At 43.3% G+C, this 16,686-nt stretch overlaps 2 protein-coding genes across 4 annotated transcripts in view; one reads left to right on the top strand and one right to left on the bottom strand.

Annotated features, from left to right (window-relative positions):
- The window catches only part of TSPAN18 (tetraspanin 18), a 148,902-nt gene extending 147,448 nt beyond the window's left edge, over nt 1-1,454 (top strand). For both annotated transcript variants that reach the window (XM_053387479.1, XM_053387486.1), the window contains one exon: nt 421-1,454. In XM_053387479.1, coding sequence (XP_053243454.1) covers nt 421-468 — 48 coding nt within the window. In that variant the 3' untranslated portion in view covers nt 469-1,454. The remainder of the gene's footprint in view (nt 1-420) is intronic.
- A 5,464-nt stretch (nt 1,455-6,918) lies between these two features.
- The window catches only part of TP53I11 (tumor protein p53 inducible protein 11), a 53,100-nt gene continuing 43,332 nt past the window's right edge, over nt 6,919-16,686 (bottom strand). For both annotated transcript variants that reach the window (XM_053387497.1, XM_053387509.1), the window contains exons 3-7: nt 16,386-16,444; nt 14,471-14,519; nt 13,734-13,830; nt 11,393-11,494; nt 6,919-9,944 (exon numbers count right to left, since the gene is read on the bottom strand). In XM_053387497.1, coding sequence (XP_053243472.1) covers nt 9,811-9,944; nt 11,393-11,494; nt 13,734-13,830; nt 14,471-14,519; nt 16,386-16,444 — 441 coding nt within the window. In that variant the 3' untranslated portion in view covers nt 6,919-9,810. The remainder of the gene's footprint in view (nt 9,945-11,392; nt 11,495-13,733; nt 13,831-14,470; nt 14,520-16,385; nt 16,445-16,686) is intronic.

Below are 16,686 nucleotides of genomic sequence, written 5' to 3'. Positions count from 1 at the left end.
TTACTTTGGTCTGTTTCTCCCAAACAAACCATGGTTGGGAAGTCAATAACAAACCTAGTTTGTTCATGGTTCGTTTGCAGGCAGAGAAATCACATGCATAGCTTCAGATGCAACACTAAGCCAACCGTTCCATAGCTTGACCCTTTTTCCAGCTAGGGTAGCAGAGTAGGTGCACTTAAACTGCAAGTGCACATTAGTTCAAAATACCCTACAGCTTGGCTTAATGTTACACATGTACACATCTGTGTTGTGTTCAGAATTCCCCAGTTAGGGGGCTCTTTTGGGGCATATTTGACTTTGTGCCCTTCATGCTTGTTTTGTGCTGTGATGTGCTTGCTTTGAGAGCTGGACCACAGCTGAGTCTGGTCAAGTCTTTCTATTTTAATGGGCTGTTTTCTCTCATTTCTAACTTCTTCTCAGCTGTTTGCCATGATCTTTGCCATGTGCCTCTTTCGGGGGATCCAGTAGAAAGCTTTCCATGACCAGCTGAGCATTTTCCGACTACACGCTTTGAAGAAAGGAAAGAGAGAAGATGAACTTTTGTTTTTTGGCTAACAAAGGGGGGGGGAGGACTGTAATATATGAATGACCAAAAGGATTGTACTTCAGGGGCTGGAACTTTGAGGTGCTGTGCACTATGTTGTCATTTCCCAGGACCGCCATTCATCAGAAGCCACACACACTGGGTTGCACTAGGGGCCTACGAGACAGGAAGGGAGTGAGTTCTGGTGGTCTCCATGAAGCAGGATGCTGCGTGGGACTCACATCTTTAACATGATTGTGCTACATCAATTGGTGAGAAAGTGAAGGATGCCCTCCCCCCAAATATAAGTAGGATCTGGATTCAGCATCCAAAGGGAACTGCTCAGCCAAAGCATTGTGACGGACACAGGTCAGGCCAGTTTTAAACAACAGTCCTCAGTCAAGATGGGCAGAAAACTATCACCTGAAATATCAAGATACTTCAAGCTTTCTTGTGTCGTGAGGAATTGATAAATTCCTTCACCTGGAAACATATAGGAGGAGCTGAGCCTGCTGTGTTGGACAATAGCAGAAGAGGCATCCTTTTCAAGTCCAGGAGGAGGATGGAATGAAATCAGAAACTTAGTGCATACCTTTTCTTTGTCATAATGTATTTTCTGTTCAGTATTCTGTGAGGGGGGGGAGACAAAGGCAGTTCTACAGCAGACTCCCTCACCATTGTTTAATTAAAAAAAAATGTTCTCATCTGTAATTGTTGGTGCTGTCTCCCTTAAGGAGAAATAATTATTTGTTTTGTTTTTAAAGCTTTTGAATGTTTTGTCACCACCATGTTACGTGCAAATTATGTTGCCTAGTTTGGCCTTTTGTAGCAACTGATTAGCTTGTTGTCTTCATGTTTCAGTGTGTGCCTTTCAGCTGTGTGGGAAAAAAATATATCTTCCCAAACGGCAATGAAAGCAGTGAGAAACCTTTGCAGTTGTCCTTTGCACAGTTTCATTTGTGACTCTTGTACACTGCTTATGTTCTGAGCAATTCTCACTCAGTACTTCCCATGAGTTACGAAAAACCTAAATGGAATGGCATATGCCCTGACCTGAATCTCTCCCATCTGTGCTGCCAGAGATGCTGGTGAGTTGTTAAGACTGTAATGAAAGTAATATGCTGAACAAGTGGCTTATGGAGACACAAACTGGCAAAGAAATATATGCGGCACCCAGAAGCAGCAGTAGGCAACTGGCAAAAGGACTGGGATATGGTGATACCACATGGCGTGAGAGTTTGAGAAAGGCAACTAGTGAGGTATACTGGGAAGCACATCAATGAGCATTTATCTCAGAAACAGTGGAGGTTGCCCCACTTGAGGCAAGCAATGAGAAAATGCTTTTAAAAATATATAATGAATCTCTGCCTAACAAATGACTTCAAATGCTGACTTGAATCTTCGTGTGATCCTTGACAATCTCTCCCATAAAAGGTATGGTTTTCATTTGAATTTAGTTGAGTTCTGCAAGTTGTAGAGTGAGGGAAATGCGCAGCACAACTGAAAAAATGGATGTTACAGTGCTGTTTGCTCCAGCTGGCGCCAGCTACCCCAAAACCCTTTAAGGATTTGTCTCCTCTGACCTTTAAAGTGAGCATGGCCACACTTTAAATGGCAATCATGGCAGACAAGGCAAAAACTTCTTAAGCTATACCCAGGAAGAGGTTGCAGTGCCAAGTGGGCGACTCCACTGCTCCTGACCTCTCACTTGGGTCTGAAGAGGAGATTGTGAGCATGTTTTGCTGAACACCTTTTGGAGTCCTCCCTAACCCTCTGGAATGGTGTGTTTTCAGCATTCCTAATCACCAAGAGAGCTGAATGTTCAACAGAACATGCTTACAATCCCTGCTCCGGAGTTATTTGCTCACTGTGGGAAGATGTTTGGGGTCAAGGTGACAATGTGCACAACCCCACACCCTCTCTGTCAATGAGCTTAAGGACACCTGCAGAGAGCTTATGGCAGCTTGAGTCTAGGTTCCTGACATCACTGTCCTCTTTCAAAAGTTCTGTTGCTGTGTTCTCCCTTGTGGGAGACGTTTTCTATCCCTAGCTGGCATTTGGTTTTCTCTTGCCTGCTTTCTTCAGTTTCCATCTACCTGCTTCATCTTCCCTGATTCTTTAAAGCAGTCATGTGCAGAACCATCATTTTTGGTAAAGATAACATGAGCAGCTTCAGAGCATTGTGGAAACTTGCTGAGATGGTCCCTGCCTGTGTACCTAAATGGCTAGTACTTCAGTAGTATCTTTCCAAAGTGTAGGCATCTGTGGCAACTGTGGAACACCACCAAGGGCTCACCCAGACTTCCTTTTGTGCTGCTTTTCTAGGCATAGCTCTGCACTTGAAAGCTCTGTGTCAGAACACATTATTATTATTATTATTATTATTATTATTATTATTATTATTATTTCCCCCTAGTGCTTTCCCTGTGAAAACCTGCTCTTTACAGCTGAAACGGAGCAAACAGAAATCTGCTGAAAACCTGAATTGCCATTTGCTCTGAAGCAGAATAAAGAGTGGGGAAACCAGGGCAAAGAAAAACAAAAGGTGCTGGAACATGGAGCTTGAAAGTGCAGATTTGTGCCTACAACTACGGAGCAAAAGGTCAGTGTGAATGAGACCCAACACTAGGAAGGAACCATTTGAGGGGTAAGGAAATGTTATGTTCATTTACTTGAACACAAGACTTCAAATAAAAAATATTTGCACCTTCATGGTCTAAAAGGAACAATCCTTTATCTGGTTGATTTTGTGGCTCTTGGGGAACCCAGCCATACCCCCCTCCTGCAGGTTATTTACTTGCTACCTGGGTTGTGTTACGGAAAAGAACTCTCTTACCCAAATCTGTAATGACACTTGGAAGAAGCTCTGTTAGCTCCATTGCAACTGACTTCCTCCATTTTAGCATTGGGGGGTTAGTTAGGCTGCAAGCCTGAATACCAGTGGTGTGCAGTGAATTTTTTTTTGCAGGGGACTGTTTAGGGCCAGAGGCGCCAGCTTGCAAGGGCAATTGGAGGAACTGATGTCCTGATGTCACTGTGAGCATCACTCCGTCCTCCTTAAGCTGCACAGAAGCTTCCCAGGCTTCAGGAAGGATGTACCAGGGAAACATTTAGGCGACTAACCCAGTCACCCTAGTCCACACAACTGCTGAATACCTGGAAGTTAATCAACTTCCCATTTGAAACATGAACTTCCAAGAAATTGAAAGCCTAACACTGGATTCCCAGTGCTGTGCAAGCAGAGACCAGCACTGACTGGGTCCATCTAGCTGTTTCAGAGGAAGGGACGCACTCCAGCATAAAGCTCTCAAGCAAGTCCCACTGAAATGACTCTGAGCAGTTGAGGTATTGCACAACTCCCAAGCTTTGAAATGGAACTTGCAAAGAGAGAGAGAGCTTCACCCTCAAGTTTATGTCTGTAATCTGTTTTTGTGAACCTAGATCCACTCGGTTCCCCCCGCCCCCATCTGTTGTCACTGTTGCAAGTGCCTGGAAAATGGGCCACTTGAAGTAAATGTTGAAATCTATTTTAAATGTTCCTTTTATTAGAAACCTAGAGCTAATTTAACTTGTATTCCCTATTGTAATGCTTTTTATATTGAAAGGGTTTTTGTAACATAAAACAGAACACTACGCCGAAGCAATTCTGCACAGTTTCCAAGTGCATTTCTTTAGGAAAATGAAAATAAAAAGACAAAAATAAAGACACTATGATACCAAAAATGGCTTCACGTTTTACATTTTAAAAAAAACACACCTGCTATCTCTTTCTCACAGGAGTGATAAAACTTTGTGACAGTGGTTTTTCCTAAAGCCCAAACAGTGAACACTAGTTCTAGCTAGGAGGGTCTATGTCAATCATGAAAAATGCAAGTATTTTCCAAACCTCTGCTGACTTTCAGGAAGCCTTTTTTATTTTCAGGGGTGACTCTAGATGCAGTATGTTACAGGAAGAATTAAAGTCAGGTTGCTCACTGGGATAAGCAGCTTTGAGCATATTACACTGATCCTGGCCTGACTGCACTGGTTGTTGGTTAGTTTCTGGGTCTAATTGGTTTTGACCTATAAAGCCTTAAATGTCTCAGGACCGCAATACCTCGAGGACCCCAGATACACCAATCTGGACTTGATGTGATCCTCTTCTGAGGCCCTTCATGTACCTCCCCCATGAGAGGTCTGGAGGGGGGTGCCACATAAATGGGCCTTTTTTGTGGGGGCTTCCTGTCTGTGGAATGCTCACCCCAAGGAGGCTTGCTTGGCACCTTCATTATGTATCTTTAGGCAGCAGGTGAAAATATTTGTCTTCAACCAAGCCTAAGGCTGATTAACTTTTGTGGTTTTTAAATTGTGTCTGTGGGAGGGGGCTTATTGGTTTCTTTTGCTTTTATTATCTCTTTTCTCTTTGTAGTTTTTATGTTGTAAACAGCCCAGTGATCTTCGGCTGAAGGGTGGTATACAAATATAATAGCTAACGAGCTAAACTAATAAAGTCCATAATGGAACTTTAGGGCTGCACAATTAGTGGGTTATAGAATTCTGTTGCCCTGGTGCAATAAATCCACCCCTTTTTTTTAAAAAAACCACTTTTTGTTGTTTGGCAAGTGGCATGGTAATGCCTTGGAAAGTGTGGGACTGACTGACTGACTGATGGGGAAGATGTATGAATTCACCGAACAAATCACCTCAAAGGCTTCAGTAGCTTTGGAAAGAGTTTAGGTACTTCTGTTACTTTGCAAACACTGCTTTGCTAATCTGTTCCTATTGTAATAGGAATGCAGCTGGGCTACTGTCACCATTCCTTATTTACCTGCTCCTGGTCATCAGTCCTGTTGAACTTCATCAGGCTTATTTCTGAGATACATCGCAGGATTGCACTGTAAGTAACTATGTAGAAGACATTCAGAATGCTGGGTGTTAAGAGGTACAAGGTGAATGATGAATAATATTTGATTGGGAATCCCCCTCCCTCCCACAGATATATATACCTAGATGAAAGAATTTTCAGGTCCAGGATTCATAACGAAGGCTCTGTGATAAGCCATTCGTAAATCTGGACCTATGCCTAAAAAAAAAATGTGTGCACAGTTACAAAGTCATGTTTGATTTTGAGAAAGGTAGGATGAACACTAACCATGTGCATTTTATGTATAGGATAACTGGTGAAATGAGACTTGTGCAGCGACATGCAAGCAGTATGTGGCTGCAGCTGCGTGGTTCTCTGTCTTGTGTATCCAGTCTTGGCTAGTCTTACATTAGCAACAACAGCCTACCACTGCTATCAACTTAGGTTTGATGCGACTGGCATCCACCTCAAATACTGCATGGCAGAAGCGGTTAAAAGCCACATTATTAGAGTGAGTACCATAATCCCATACAACCATGTCTTTTTAGTTCTCACTTTTGTTTGCAAAAGAGTGCAGAATTTTTTTAAGGGGTCAGCTGTTGAGGTGTGGGTTGGGAAAGAGGGACACACCCCTATTGCTGAGGTAGAATGAAATAAACTGGGTATGCATCTGAATGGACAAAGAAATGCCCTGTGCATTAATGGAATTAGCATGGGGGTAATCATCCTTCAATATGGAATATGGAATCCCAGCTAGTCATGCTGTGTAATAGAGCCCCCACTAGTACTGGGCAAAGCAGTGACCACTGGTCTGGGGAAATGTTCCCACCCTGCTTTTGTTGGCTGGGGACATGGCACTACATGATTCCCACATGACTGAGATCATGTAGGGAAGAAGCCCTTTCAAGTTTAAAAACAGCACTAAAGCTACAACTGATCAGAGGAACAATAGCAGGGAACATATGTGGAAACCATGCAAGTGAAACCACATTTCTGCAAATGATTAAAAGAAGCCCCCACAAAAAACCCACTTTAGTAGCAGCAAATTAATCCTCACAGGGCAAAGCTATACAAAGGTTAGTAAAAGGGAGTTTATAGGAGATCCCAGATTGAGAGAGCTGCTACCATTCAAGGGAGTACATTAAGGGAGCTTCTTGCACCCCATGCCTGAGTCACAGTGGCTTCAAAGTAGCTGCCTTGCTGTGTGCAAAGTCTTTTAACACTTCTGGAATTGCTTTGCCTGCTTTTCTCTAAAATAGAGATCAAGGCCAGTTGCATTAGGGAGGAAGGTAGCATGTGCTATGAAAAACAACAGCATGAGCAACAGGATTCCACGGGGGGGTGGGGGTGGGGATCTCTTGTGTTATGGTGGCCTCGTGTAAACAATGTGCTCTACTACTGAGCAATGGCCTCTTCTCTTCTGTATGAAACTCATACCCATGCCTGTTGCAGCCACAAATACAAGAACATGCCTCAGGTAACAGCCCTACAAGGCCAGGTATCCACTATCGGTGTGACTTGTTGACTATCCCAAGGTGAATTTTGGTCAAAGTGAAAGCAGATGTGACTTTACTGATGATTTTGTTTTTTTCAAATGCCGATTGTATAAACATTGGGACCAGAAAGTAGACAAAAAAGTTGCAATTTAGAAGCAGTTATGGTTCCTCCTTCCCCCATTCCCCCAGCTCAACTCATGATTTTTGGACATCAGGTGAAAGAAACTCTGAAAAGGCTCCTCTTTCTGCAGTCCAGTCATCTTCAAAATAGGCCCAGCCCCAGTCCCAGACCCTCCTTGATGCAAAATGCTCAAAGCCAGGCGGCAACTGCTGAAAACCGTACTTGTTTCACATAGTGTACATACAGACGAAAAAACTGAGAGTGACACTTAAAACTAGCATTAACAAAATTGCTCAGGTTGGAGGAGTTAAACCTCACGCTGGACCACTAGGCACCATTACCCTGGAATTCTAAAGTCTACACTTGCATGATCAACATGGATATTCAGTTCAAATAGTTTTTGAGGACCCACTTGATGGGGCCTGGAACTGCAACATACATGGTAGTCCAAGTTCATGCAGACGTTTGATGCCAAAAGAAGGTAAAGAAAGTCTTCGGGAGACCTCTGCAGGCAAAAGACGGTGCATGTTGCCAACAGTCCATGAAGGGTTTGTGTGACTTTCTGAGTACATTTTCTTCTTGCTACTGAAGGTGTAAGGATGTTGTCTCAGCTCAAAAGGGTAAAGTGTGTGCTGTTCCCGTGTAGGTACTGCAGTCCTGGCACAAAGGTGGAGACACAGGCAGCTGTCCTAGATTTGCTGCATCCACTTCAAAATGGCTGGTTCATCTCGACACACCTGTCCTGACAAACAGCCTTTGAATCCACAACCAATACAGAATTCCTCCTGTCTCAGTTCAAGGGGAGTACAAAATGCAAAGACTATACTGTGAGGTGTATCTATGGAGGACTGAGATTTGAAACTTCATTGCATTTATCAAAAGCTTTAAAAATGGGAAAATGCTAGAGCAGAGCCCAAAGTAATAAATAAGACTGTGGTCTGTAGGAGGATGGTAAACACTTCCCAATTATATTTGAAATCCCAACAGGGGTAGGGGGTGAGGGGAAGAGAAGGAGAGATTTCAAACTTTGGTCTGTTTGCCTATTTGGGAAAAATTCATTGGCACACTGAGAGAAACATCCTTCAATATCAAAACTATACTAGTCATTCCAACATTATTCACACTGAGATTGAGGCAGGAGATATCAATGAAATATATTCATTGCTTTAATTTTGGTTAAGAATGAAATGCCAATTGTCAGAACGCCTCAGATGTTTGGGATGGGTTGTCCATCACTACTGACAAACATTACAGAGGCCATCAAACCTAGAGAGCATCACTGATCCCACTCTCTAGCACAGCCAGTGAGTTCAGGAGACTTTGCAGCCCTATGGCAGCCTCTTCCTCACACCAAGCAGGCAACTGATGTGCAAACATGCCTCTGGGCCCAGACTCATCCAAAACTCACAATATGGCAAAAGTAAGCAATTCAGTTGGGGTATAATCCTGTGGAAAGTGACAGAGGAATCAGATGTACACAGCCTTTTGCACTGCTAATCTATTTCACAGAAGGCTAGAAGGACCACCACAATCGGGGAGTGGGGAGGGAAAGGCTAATACACATGTCATTCCAGCATATGCATTGAACTAGTCTAGCAAGTACATGCAACCACTTTCTATCACGGCCTTTTCCTGCAGTTTTCTTGGTTACTCAATTTAGGAATGTGTTCCCACAAAACTATAGTATTTTCCTTTTGAAAGGGCTGGTGCCTGGCAGCAATTAAACCATATAGTGCAGAAGTGGCCAATCCCTGGGCCTTCCAGATGTGGCTGGACTACAGGTTACACTATCCCTCATGGTTGGCCATGCTGGCAGAGGCTGGCTGCAGCTGAAGCTCCAACATAATCTGGAGGGCCACATCTTGCCCACTTCTGTTCAAGTGTATTACTGTGTGTTGCCATTTTTTTGTAAACAAAGAGATTGTGTGAACTCGCTGTTTCCTTATTGGTCCCCTGCCCCATTTCCTTTCTAACAGACTGCATCCAGAATCATCTGAAGGCATTTTTGTAACATTTAGAACTAAAAAGGCCAACAGAATAAACCAACAGGAAGAGAGGTGGTAGGGTTGAGGGTGGGGGGAGAGATGCCCCACAAAACAAAGAGGCAGCAATAGCCAAATCTGATATTTTCACAAGAACTCCTAAAATCAGGTGGAATCACTTCTTAAAATTACTACAGCAAATGCTCTTTTTTTTAAAAAAAAGAATAGGTTGCATTCATAGCAAGGACATCACTACCTAAGGAATCTCTGACTTCCAAGGTCCTAGAAGTTGAGGAAAATATGGCCATAGAACTTCCTTTTGAGCCCTTTATATGGCAAGTTCCCAGCACACATTTCAACCGAAGGGAATGCTACCAAAAGCCCCAACAGCAGATTGCTAGTTGTAGAGAGAAGATTCCCAATCCGTCCCCTGTACACAGAGCTGATATCACTTTCTTTGCCCTTTGGATGTCGTTTTGATATGATACTCTGTTTCCATGAGTGTATATTTTGATCATGTGCCACTGCCTAGATTCACAGAGGAGAATGGCTACGAATAGCTGATCTTGCCCACCCACGTCCCTGAATCTGCCGCCTTATCTCTGTTTTCCTGGCCTCTTCCCATAGGCACCATGGAGTCATCTTGAACTCTCCTCTTCCACGTCCAGTGTGGTGGCAACAACAGCACTGGATTTATTTATACATAGATGCATGCCGTAAGGAAGTCTGGTTGTTGTTTTTTTTAAGAAAGAAAGAAAGGAAAAAAAGCCCCACAAAAATGAGCGAAAGGAATGCAGAAATTATGACAGGCCCTTCTCTGCACCAGCCCTCAGCAGTCCAGGAGGTTAGACTTTCTTGGGTCTGCGTCCAAGTTGGTAATAATAATAAAAGCTGATAAGTACAAAGAGGACCCGACTGATGAGGAGCAATGTGGCTCCCGTGGACCCCCGGCCGCTCTCAACCAGGGTGATGCTGGTGACTGAAAGAGAGAGAAAAGGCAGGTTGGAAGAAAAGAAAGACATGTTTTCAAAACCCTCTAGAGCACCTCTTGAGAAAACAAAAAAGGTCACTTCATGCCTACTCTGGCAGAACATGGATGCTTTGGTTGCAAGTTAGCACTGCAGTTCGTTGCTTCTACGAAGCAGTGTCTATTTGGTTCTGAGTGCTGCTGCCCTCAGGCCCCGCTTGCAGGCTTCCCAAAGGTTGGCTGCTGTGAGAGCAGGATGCCAGTGGCTGAATCCAGCAGGCTCTTCCTACGTTCTTGACTTTAACAGAGAAACAGTGCTTGTTTTTGGTGAGAGACGGGTGCTGGAGTGGTTAAGACCTTGCTGAATGACACATCCCACTTCACATGAGCTACTGATGGGTAGTTTCCTTGCTGGGACAGCATGGCATGAATTTTAGCTTATTTTTATAATTTTATTGTTTATCTTTTAATAATGTTTTATGGTATTTTGTGTAAAGGCATGGACCTCACAAATCTAATAATAAACTTTGGCTTTGAGCTACTGATGCCACAGAAAGGCATTCTGTGGTGTGGGTTCCCTGCAGCAGCCTTAAGAGTGCAACCTATGACACATGTCTTCAACATGTTTCGCCTTTAAAAAAATCAGGCATGCAACCGAAGCAGCTATGAGATTTTACTTGGCACTCAAGGGCCAAGTTGCACTCTGGCAAGTAGAATCTAATTGCATACCAGCAAATTCAGGTTCCACAATTAAACTGGATTTAGCACCCTTACTTCCCCCTCCCTCCCCTTGCAGCATGTGAATCCCAATATGTTTTGTTTCCGCGCGCTTCCATGGCACAGTTTTATTGGTTTTGCATTGTATTTTTGTTTTAATGATATTGTTTTTATATTGTGCGCCGTTTAAGAGATTCTTAAACTATCAAGTAGTTTATAAACACTTCTAAATAACACAGCTGAGAAGACCAAGAAAACAAACTGGGGAAAAGACTTGCAATTCAGAAAAGCCTTAATACAGAGACATCCAAGGAGACACATGTCAGCAGCATTCACCGTTCCCTGTTTTTGCTTGTTACAGGATCTCTAACCTGGGTCCTTGGTATGCATTTGTCTGAATACACCCCATCTTTTGTGTGTTATGACTGAGGGTTAGTGTGCTAAGTTGAGCTATTGCTTCACTCCTATTTCTATTCACCTCTTTCTAGGGTTCTCTCTTCTGAAGGACAAGAAATATTCCAGCTTCATAATATTGATTTTTAGGAACAAAAGCTTTGAACTTTCATGTTTGGTCTGAATGTTTAGTCCTTGTATCCTTGCATTCTCCTTTTGCAAAGAAAGGCCTGTGTGTCTTGGGCCTGATTAACCTCAGCATGACACCGCACCCCGTGTATCGAAGTTTCCCTTCCATGATAAAAGCAAAGGGAGAGCACGTGCCTGTGACCATAAAGAGGCATATTTACCCAAGAACTGTACTCCAAAGTAACATGCTTCTGTCAGCAGAGTCCAACGCATTATGATCTTCTCAGCTGTGTACAAGGCATTCCACATGATGAGGGAGATACCTAAAGATGATTGGAGGGAAAGGGATGACAGAGGGAAAGGGGAGGTGTCATCTACTGAAGCCACATGTAGAAAGACATAGCCTTCTAAGAAGTGCTGTTGATACAAACACATTAATATGCTCCTTAAAATCTTGCTATCACCATCATCAAACGGAAGTTACAGTGAAATCTCTTAAAACTGACCTAACAATATCAAATCATAAAGTGAAATGAAAGTTTTGAAATAAGATTTAAGTTTCCAAAGCTTGCCTGGCATCTGTTGTGATCGTGTGCATTTTACACACAGAAACAGAAACACACACACACACAATTTCCTCTTGTACTCTCCTGTCATAGAGGACCTTCTCTCATCAATAGGAGCACTACATATGCAATATCAAAGGCAAAGGAAGGAAGCCAATCCCTCCCCACCCTTAATGATACTGGCAGATGCGTTCATCCACTTCCACCAGGACATTTCTAGCCCTGCTGCAGCCTTTCATTTTCTGCAACCCATGGAAGAAGCACAAGAACCAAAAGCAGCCTGGCAAAAAGGTCTAGGGAAGATAACACTGTATCTCATTGGGAGCAAAAGTCTGCTTGTATATTTCAAAAACAGAGTACCAAGGCAAAGCTAATGCCCTACACTACCTGCTGAGGAAGAGCAAGCTGCATTAGCTATTCCTGTCCCCTTCTTTGGCTCCGTACACATTAAAAGACAGATGTGTTTTACCCCTTCAACTCTAGGCAAGAGGAAATACTCAAACATGATGGGTATGGGGAGGGGAAAGTACAGTACTGGGAGATGTACCACACCGTACATCTAAAGGACTAGGATGCCACTTTAAACAGTAATGGCTTCCCACAAATAATTCTGGGAGCTGTAGTTTGTTCAGGGCTCTGAGAGCTGTTAGGAGAGCCCTATTCCTATCAGAGAACTACAGTTCCCAGAGTTCCCTGTGAAGGGGGATTGACTGTTAAACCACTCTGGAAATAGGAGTCTTAGCACCCTTAACAAACAGAGGCTCTTAGAATCCTCTTTTTTTTTTAAGGGGAGAGCATGACTGTTTAAAATTGTGGCATAGTGCTTTTTTACATGAGTGCTGTGAATGTAGGCACCAAGGAACACAAAACTGCTGCATGCCCACTTGCTACCACTAGGTGATGCTACAGGCTTACAGGATAAGTCAATAAAGAGTTTTCCAGCTGCACTAGAATTGCCTCTGACTACCAGACACAAGCCTGCAATTATAAGAAGAATGAGCCTTACTTCTTGCGTAGTTGTGCCCAGCACAAACTGGCTTTGTCTCAAAATATCTTCCAGAAAAAGCAACAGAAATGTGGCGCTATGGATACTGCAATAGTTCCTAAAGCAGCTAGCCAGATAACAGGTAGTGCTTCTTCACTGGCAGGGGTGGGGCCGGGAGAGAGATCCCCCTGAACTTACAAAACTAGCTGACTGTTGCTGGCATCCATCTGTCTCATGATGCAATGGAGGAGTGTGCCTTTGGGGGTATAAGGAAATACTAGCTGGCTTCTCCCTAAACCTAGTTTTCCAGATATATAAAGTTTGTTGTTTTATAGAGAAACATTCAATGGTGCTTGTTAACACCCACCTACACTGTAGAGGGTTCAGTCTAGAAACAGTTTTACAAACTCTTCCAATGCTCATCTCAGAATAGCTTTTGGTATCTATTGTTTGGGAGCAAAGCCACCACAGCCAATCATTCGACTATTCCAGCTCCACAAGACGTACAACATGATATCGCAGCTCGGCTTACTGGCACAATTGCTATAAGTTTATGAAATCTGCGGTGAGCATCGTTCTCACCCCATTGTTTTGCCACATCATTGAAGTGACCAGGACAAAATGATTTCCCCTTCACACGCCACAAGACTTAACAGCCAGCTGTCACAATGCTCCCTGCACCTCTTGAAGTATTTGCCACATAAGGTAGTTACCAAACTCTATCTATTGGTAGAGCTAGCCTTGCCAGTCAAAATATTGTGGATTCACCCAATGCTGCTGGTCATCTCAGCAGTTAATCTGAATATCTTTAGAGATATCAGGCCCTTTACCTTTTCAAAGGGGAGCTTGTGGTCACACCATATTTCACACCTGCTCCATGGAAGTGAACTGGGCATATTGTAGGGGCAGGGCATAACCCCCATCCCAGGAAATCCAGCCCCACTTTTGTAGCATGCTCCCAGCTATCATCACAACATGAGCAATCGGTTAGCCAAGCAGCAATGCACTCACTTAGCAAGGCTCCTCCATACAGACGGATAGGTGTCTTACTGTTGACTGACTCTTCCTCAAAGACAGCATCGTAGAGCTGTTCGGGAAAGGCGAGAGCCTACAGGAAAGAAACAAACTTCAATGGAGAAAGCTTACGGTGCTTCACCCTGCTTCACTCAGAAAAATTGTCCTCAACTGAAGGGAGAGATGAGCATGCATGGCTAGGGAAAGAATAAATGCATGCAGATGGAAGCTGGAGTCCTGGTTAGGAAGAGGAGCAGCACAGCCACCCATTGCAAGGGTAAAGGCCAATGAGGTGCTACAGCAAGAAAGATGAGAAAGGGAAATGCTCATTTTAGGGTACCAGGTATGACTGGTTTATAGACTAGGATGAATAAATTTGTCAATTTTAGATGCTCAATCCCCCCCATCTTAATTTTAGTTCTCTACCCTTCAGCATTTTTTTTTAATGTCCTCATTTAAATATTGTCTGCATTTCATTGCACATTTCGCCTAAATGTGCACATTTCTGCAAACAATTTTCCTGAACAGAACATATTTTGTATGTTGTTTTCACTCATGTATCCATTTTTATGCACGCTTTCCCCCAATACATGCATCGAATTCAGAAAACTACAAGTATCAAAGGAAAGCTGTATTTTGGTTTGTATGTTATCCCATAAAGTACAACATGTAAAACTGAACCAAATTCCCACCCCAGCTCAACTTGAGACTCCACCTTAGAGCAGGTCACTTACCATGATGGCAACCCCAGAAAACATGACAGCTGTCACAAACTGCCAAACCCTGCAAGAAAGGTCAAATGGGAACAGCTAAGCTTTTAACAGTCTAAAGACAACATTCTCCCCCAGTCAGTTTTGTATACAAAGTGGCCACTTCGGTTTCTCTAAGGAAAGACATGAGGACAGGAAAGGGGGGAAGGAATGACCTGTGGCTCTCCAGATGATGTTGACGGCAAGGCCCATCATCCCCAGCCGTGCTGAAGGGGTTTCCCAATCCTGAATTAAGATCACCTCTGTTGACTGAAGCTAGAAACAAAGAGTTTGTGAAAGTACATGGGGATGACTGGACTTGTCTTAAACCATTTCACAACATTTGCAAAAGTTACAAATGTTGGCATAACTCATTGAGAGGTGTAGGAGATTGACTGTCCCCTCATAAAAAAAAGGCCTTGTGTCCTGGCTGTGAACCAATTGTCCTTCACTCAAGACTACAGCAAGGTCTTTGGTGGTTGGGAGAGATACTCTTTTGAGAGTAGCCGTATGTCAGTAAATTATTAGTGAAGATTAGATTGTTCGTTACAATTATTTCTAGCTTCAATGCCAGGCCCATTAGCAAAAGGATCCATTTCAAAAGGAAAAGGCCAGAATGATGCCAACATTAAAATTAATAAGAACAACAATAATACCAATAACAATGCTTTGCCTCTCAACTCATGAGCAGAACATTGCAAGCAATTATACATCCTATGGCCGCTGTGGGTGGAATTTTATGAACAGAGGCATTTTTGCCTGTTCTGAATCTTCACAGCTTTGCAACTCAGGACCCCTTTCTCTACAGCAGTCGTTCCTCAGATGCTGTTGGGACTCCCACAACCACTAACCATTGCCTATGCCAGCTGGGAGGGTCACTGACCAACAACATCTGGGTGGCCAGGTTTGGGAAATGCTTTTTTTACACTGCTTCGTTTTAAATTTTATTTTATGCCAAAGTAGCTCAAGCAGTGGCAGCACTGACCCCGTGGGCCAACATCCATGTGAGGGTTGCTCATGAGAACGGGAGGTTCAAAATATCCTAGGCACATCAGCAAAAACTTCCCAGCCTTTCAAAGACACCTCTGCAACTTTGACCTACACACCATTAGGGTTTCTATAGGCTCTATTCAGACAGGCCTTCTCCATTTGGACAGCTACAACTGTAGGTATGGATCACATCTTGAAGCACCACCCAAACTGTCCCTCTGCTTTCAGGAAACAGATGGCTTACTCTCCCCCCGGGCCCTCAATTTAGTGTCCTTTAAAAGTGCTCACAGATGCCTAAAAGCTGCATCTTCCAGAAACTGCTCTCTAGAAGCCCAGAATTTATTGTAAGAGGGCTCTTGCACCCATAAGCAGAACTAGGAAGTTCTATTCCCTCTTTTGAACCCCTTTTACTTACAGCCATTCTCCCATGTGCCAAAGAATTCACCTTTAAAAGTTACTGTGGCAGCACTGAAAATCCAGTACTGAGATGCACTAAACAGAGCAATATCCTAAGTTTCCAAGTGAACTTTCTGAACAACTATTCAGCTGGTTAATACCTGGCACACAAAAAACTCAGGTGAGGGACACAGTACTGCTTTGGTGAAACATAAGCATTTGCCTCCCGCATCTTGTACTGGTAGCTGCCTGCTCCTCTTGGAAATTGCACAGGTGGGAAATTTCCTTTAAAATCCATGGTGCAAGGAGATATGTGCCAAATGCAACAACCTAATATACTTCACACCAAGTTGGAAAAATTCTCCACTCAAGTCTCTGCTATTCTTAAAGTCATTAACAACAATGAAGAAACAGCCTACATGCAGAAGTTCAGTGCCAATATTGCAGCCCTTCCTTCAGCTCATTTTGCCCTTGGCTAGTAGTCTGAGCACAGAGATTCTGCCTGCAAACTTACCTGAGCCCTAAGGGTTCCTTCACAGCAAACTTGATTTCATTGCCCAAGACTTGGCTGATCTGAAATTCAAAGGAAAGAGTAAGGTAACTAACTCAGACTCAGCCTGCAAAAACATTGTCTGGAAGGGGTAGGGGTGGTATAGAATCCTAGACTTACCACCCACATATTTTCCTACAGAGAATGAAGTGCAATGTATACTTTGCTCTACAGATCTCAATTTGCAGAATTAGTCTGCAGTGATTATAAGAACCACAGGGTGAAATTATGGCAGCTTAAATATTTTTCTGACATTCTAAACCAG

The sequence above is a fragment of the Podarcis raffonei genome, chromosome 1 (assembly GCF_027172205.1).
Source record: "Podarcis raffonei isolate rPodRaf1 chromosome 1, rPodRaf1.pri, whole genome shotgun sequence".
Taxonomy (NCBI): domain Eukaryota; kingdom Metazoa; phylum Chordata; class Lepidosauria; order Squamata; family Lacertidae; genus Podarcis; species Podarcis raffonei.
The sequence above is the reverse complement of the archived record's forward strand: the minus strand, read 5'-3'. Positions and strand labels throughout refer to the sequence as shown.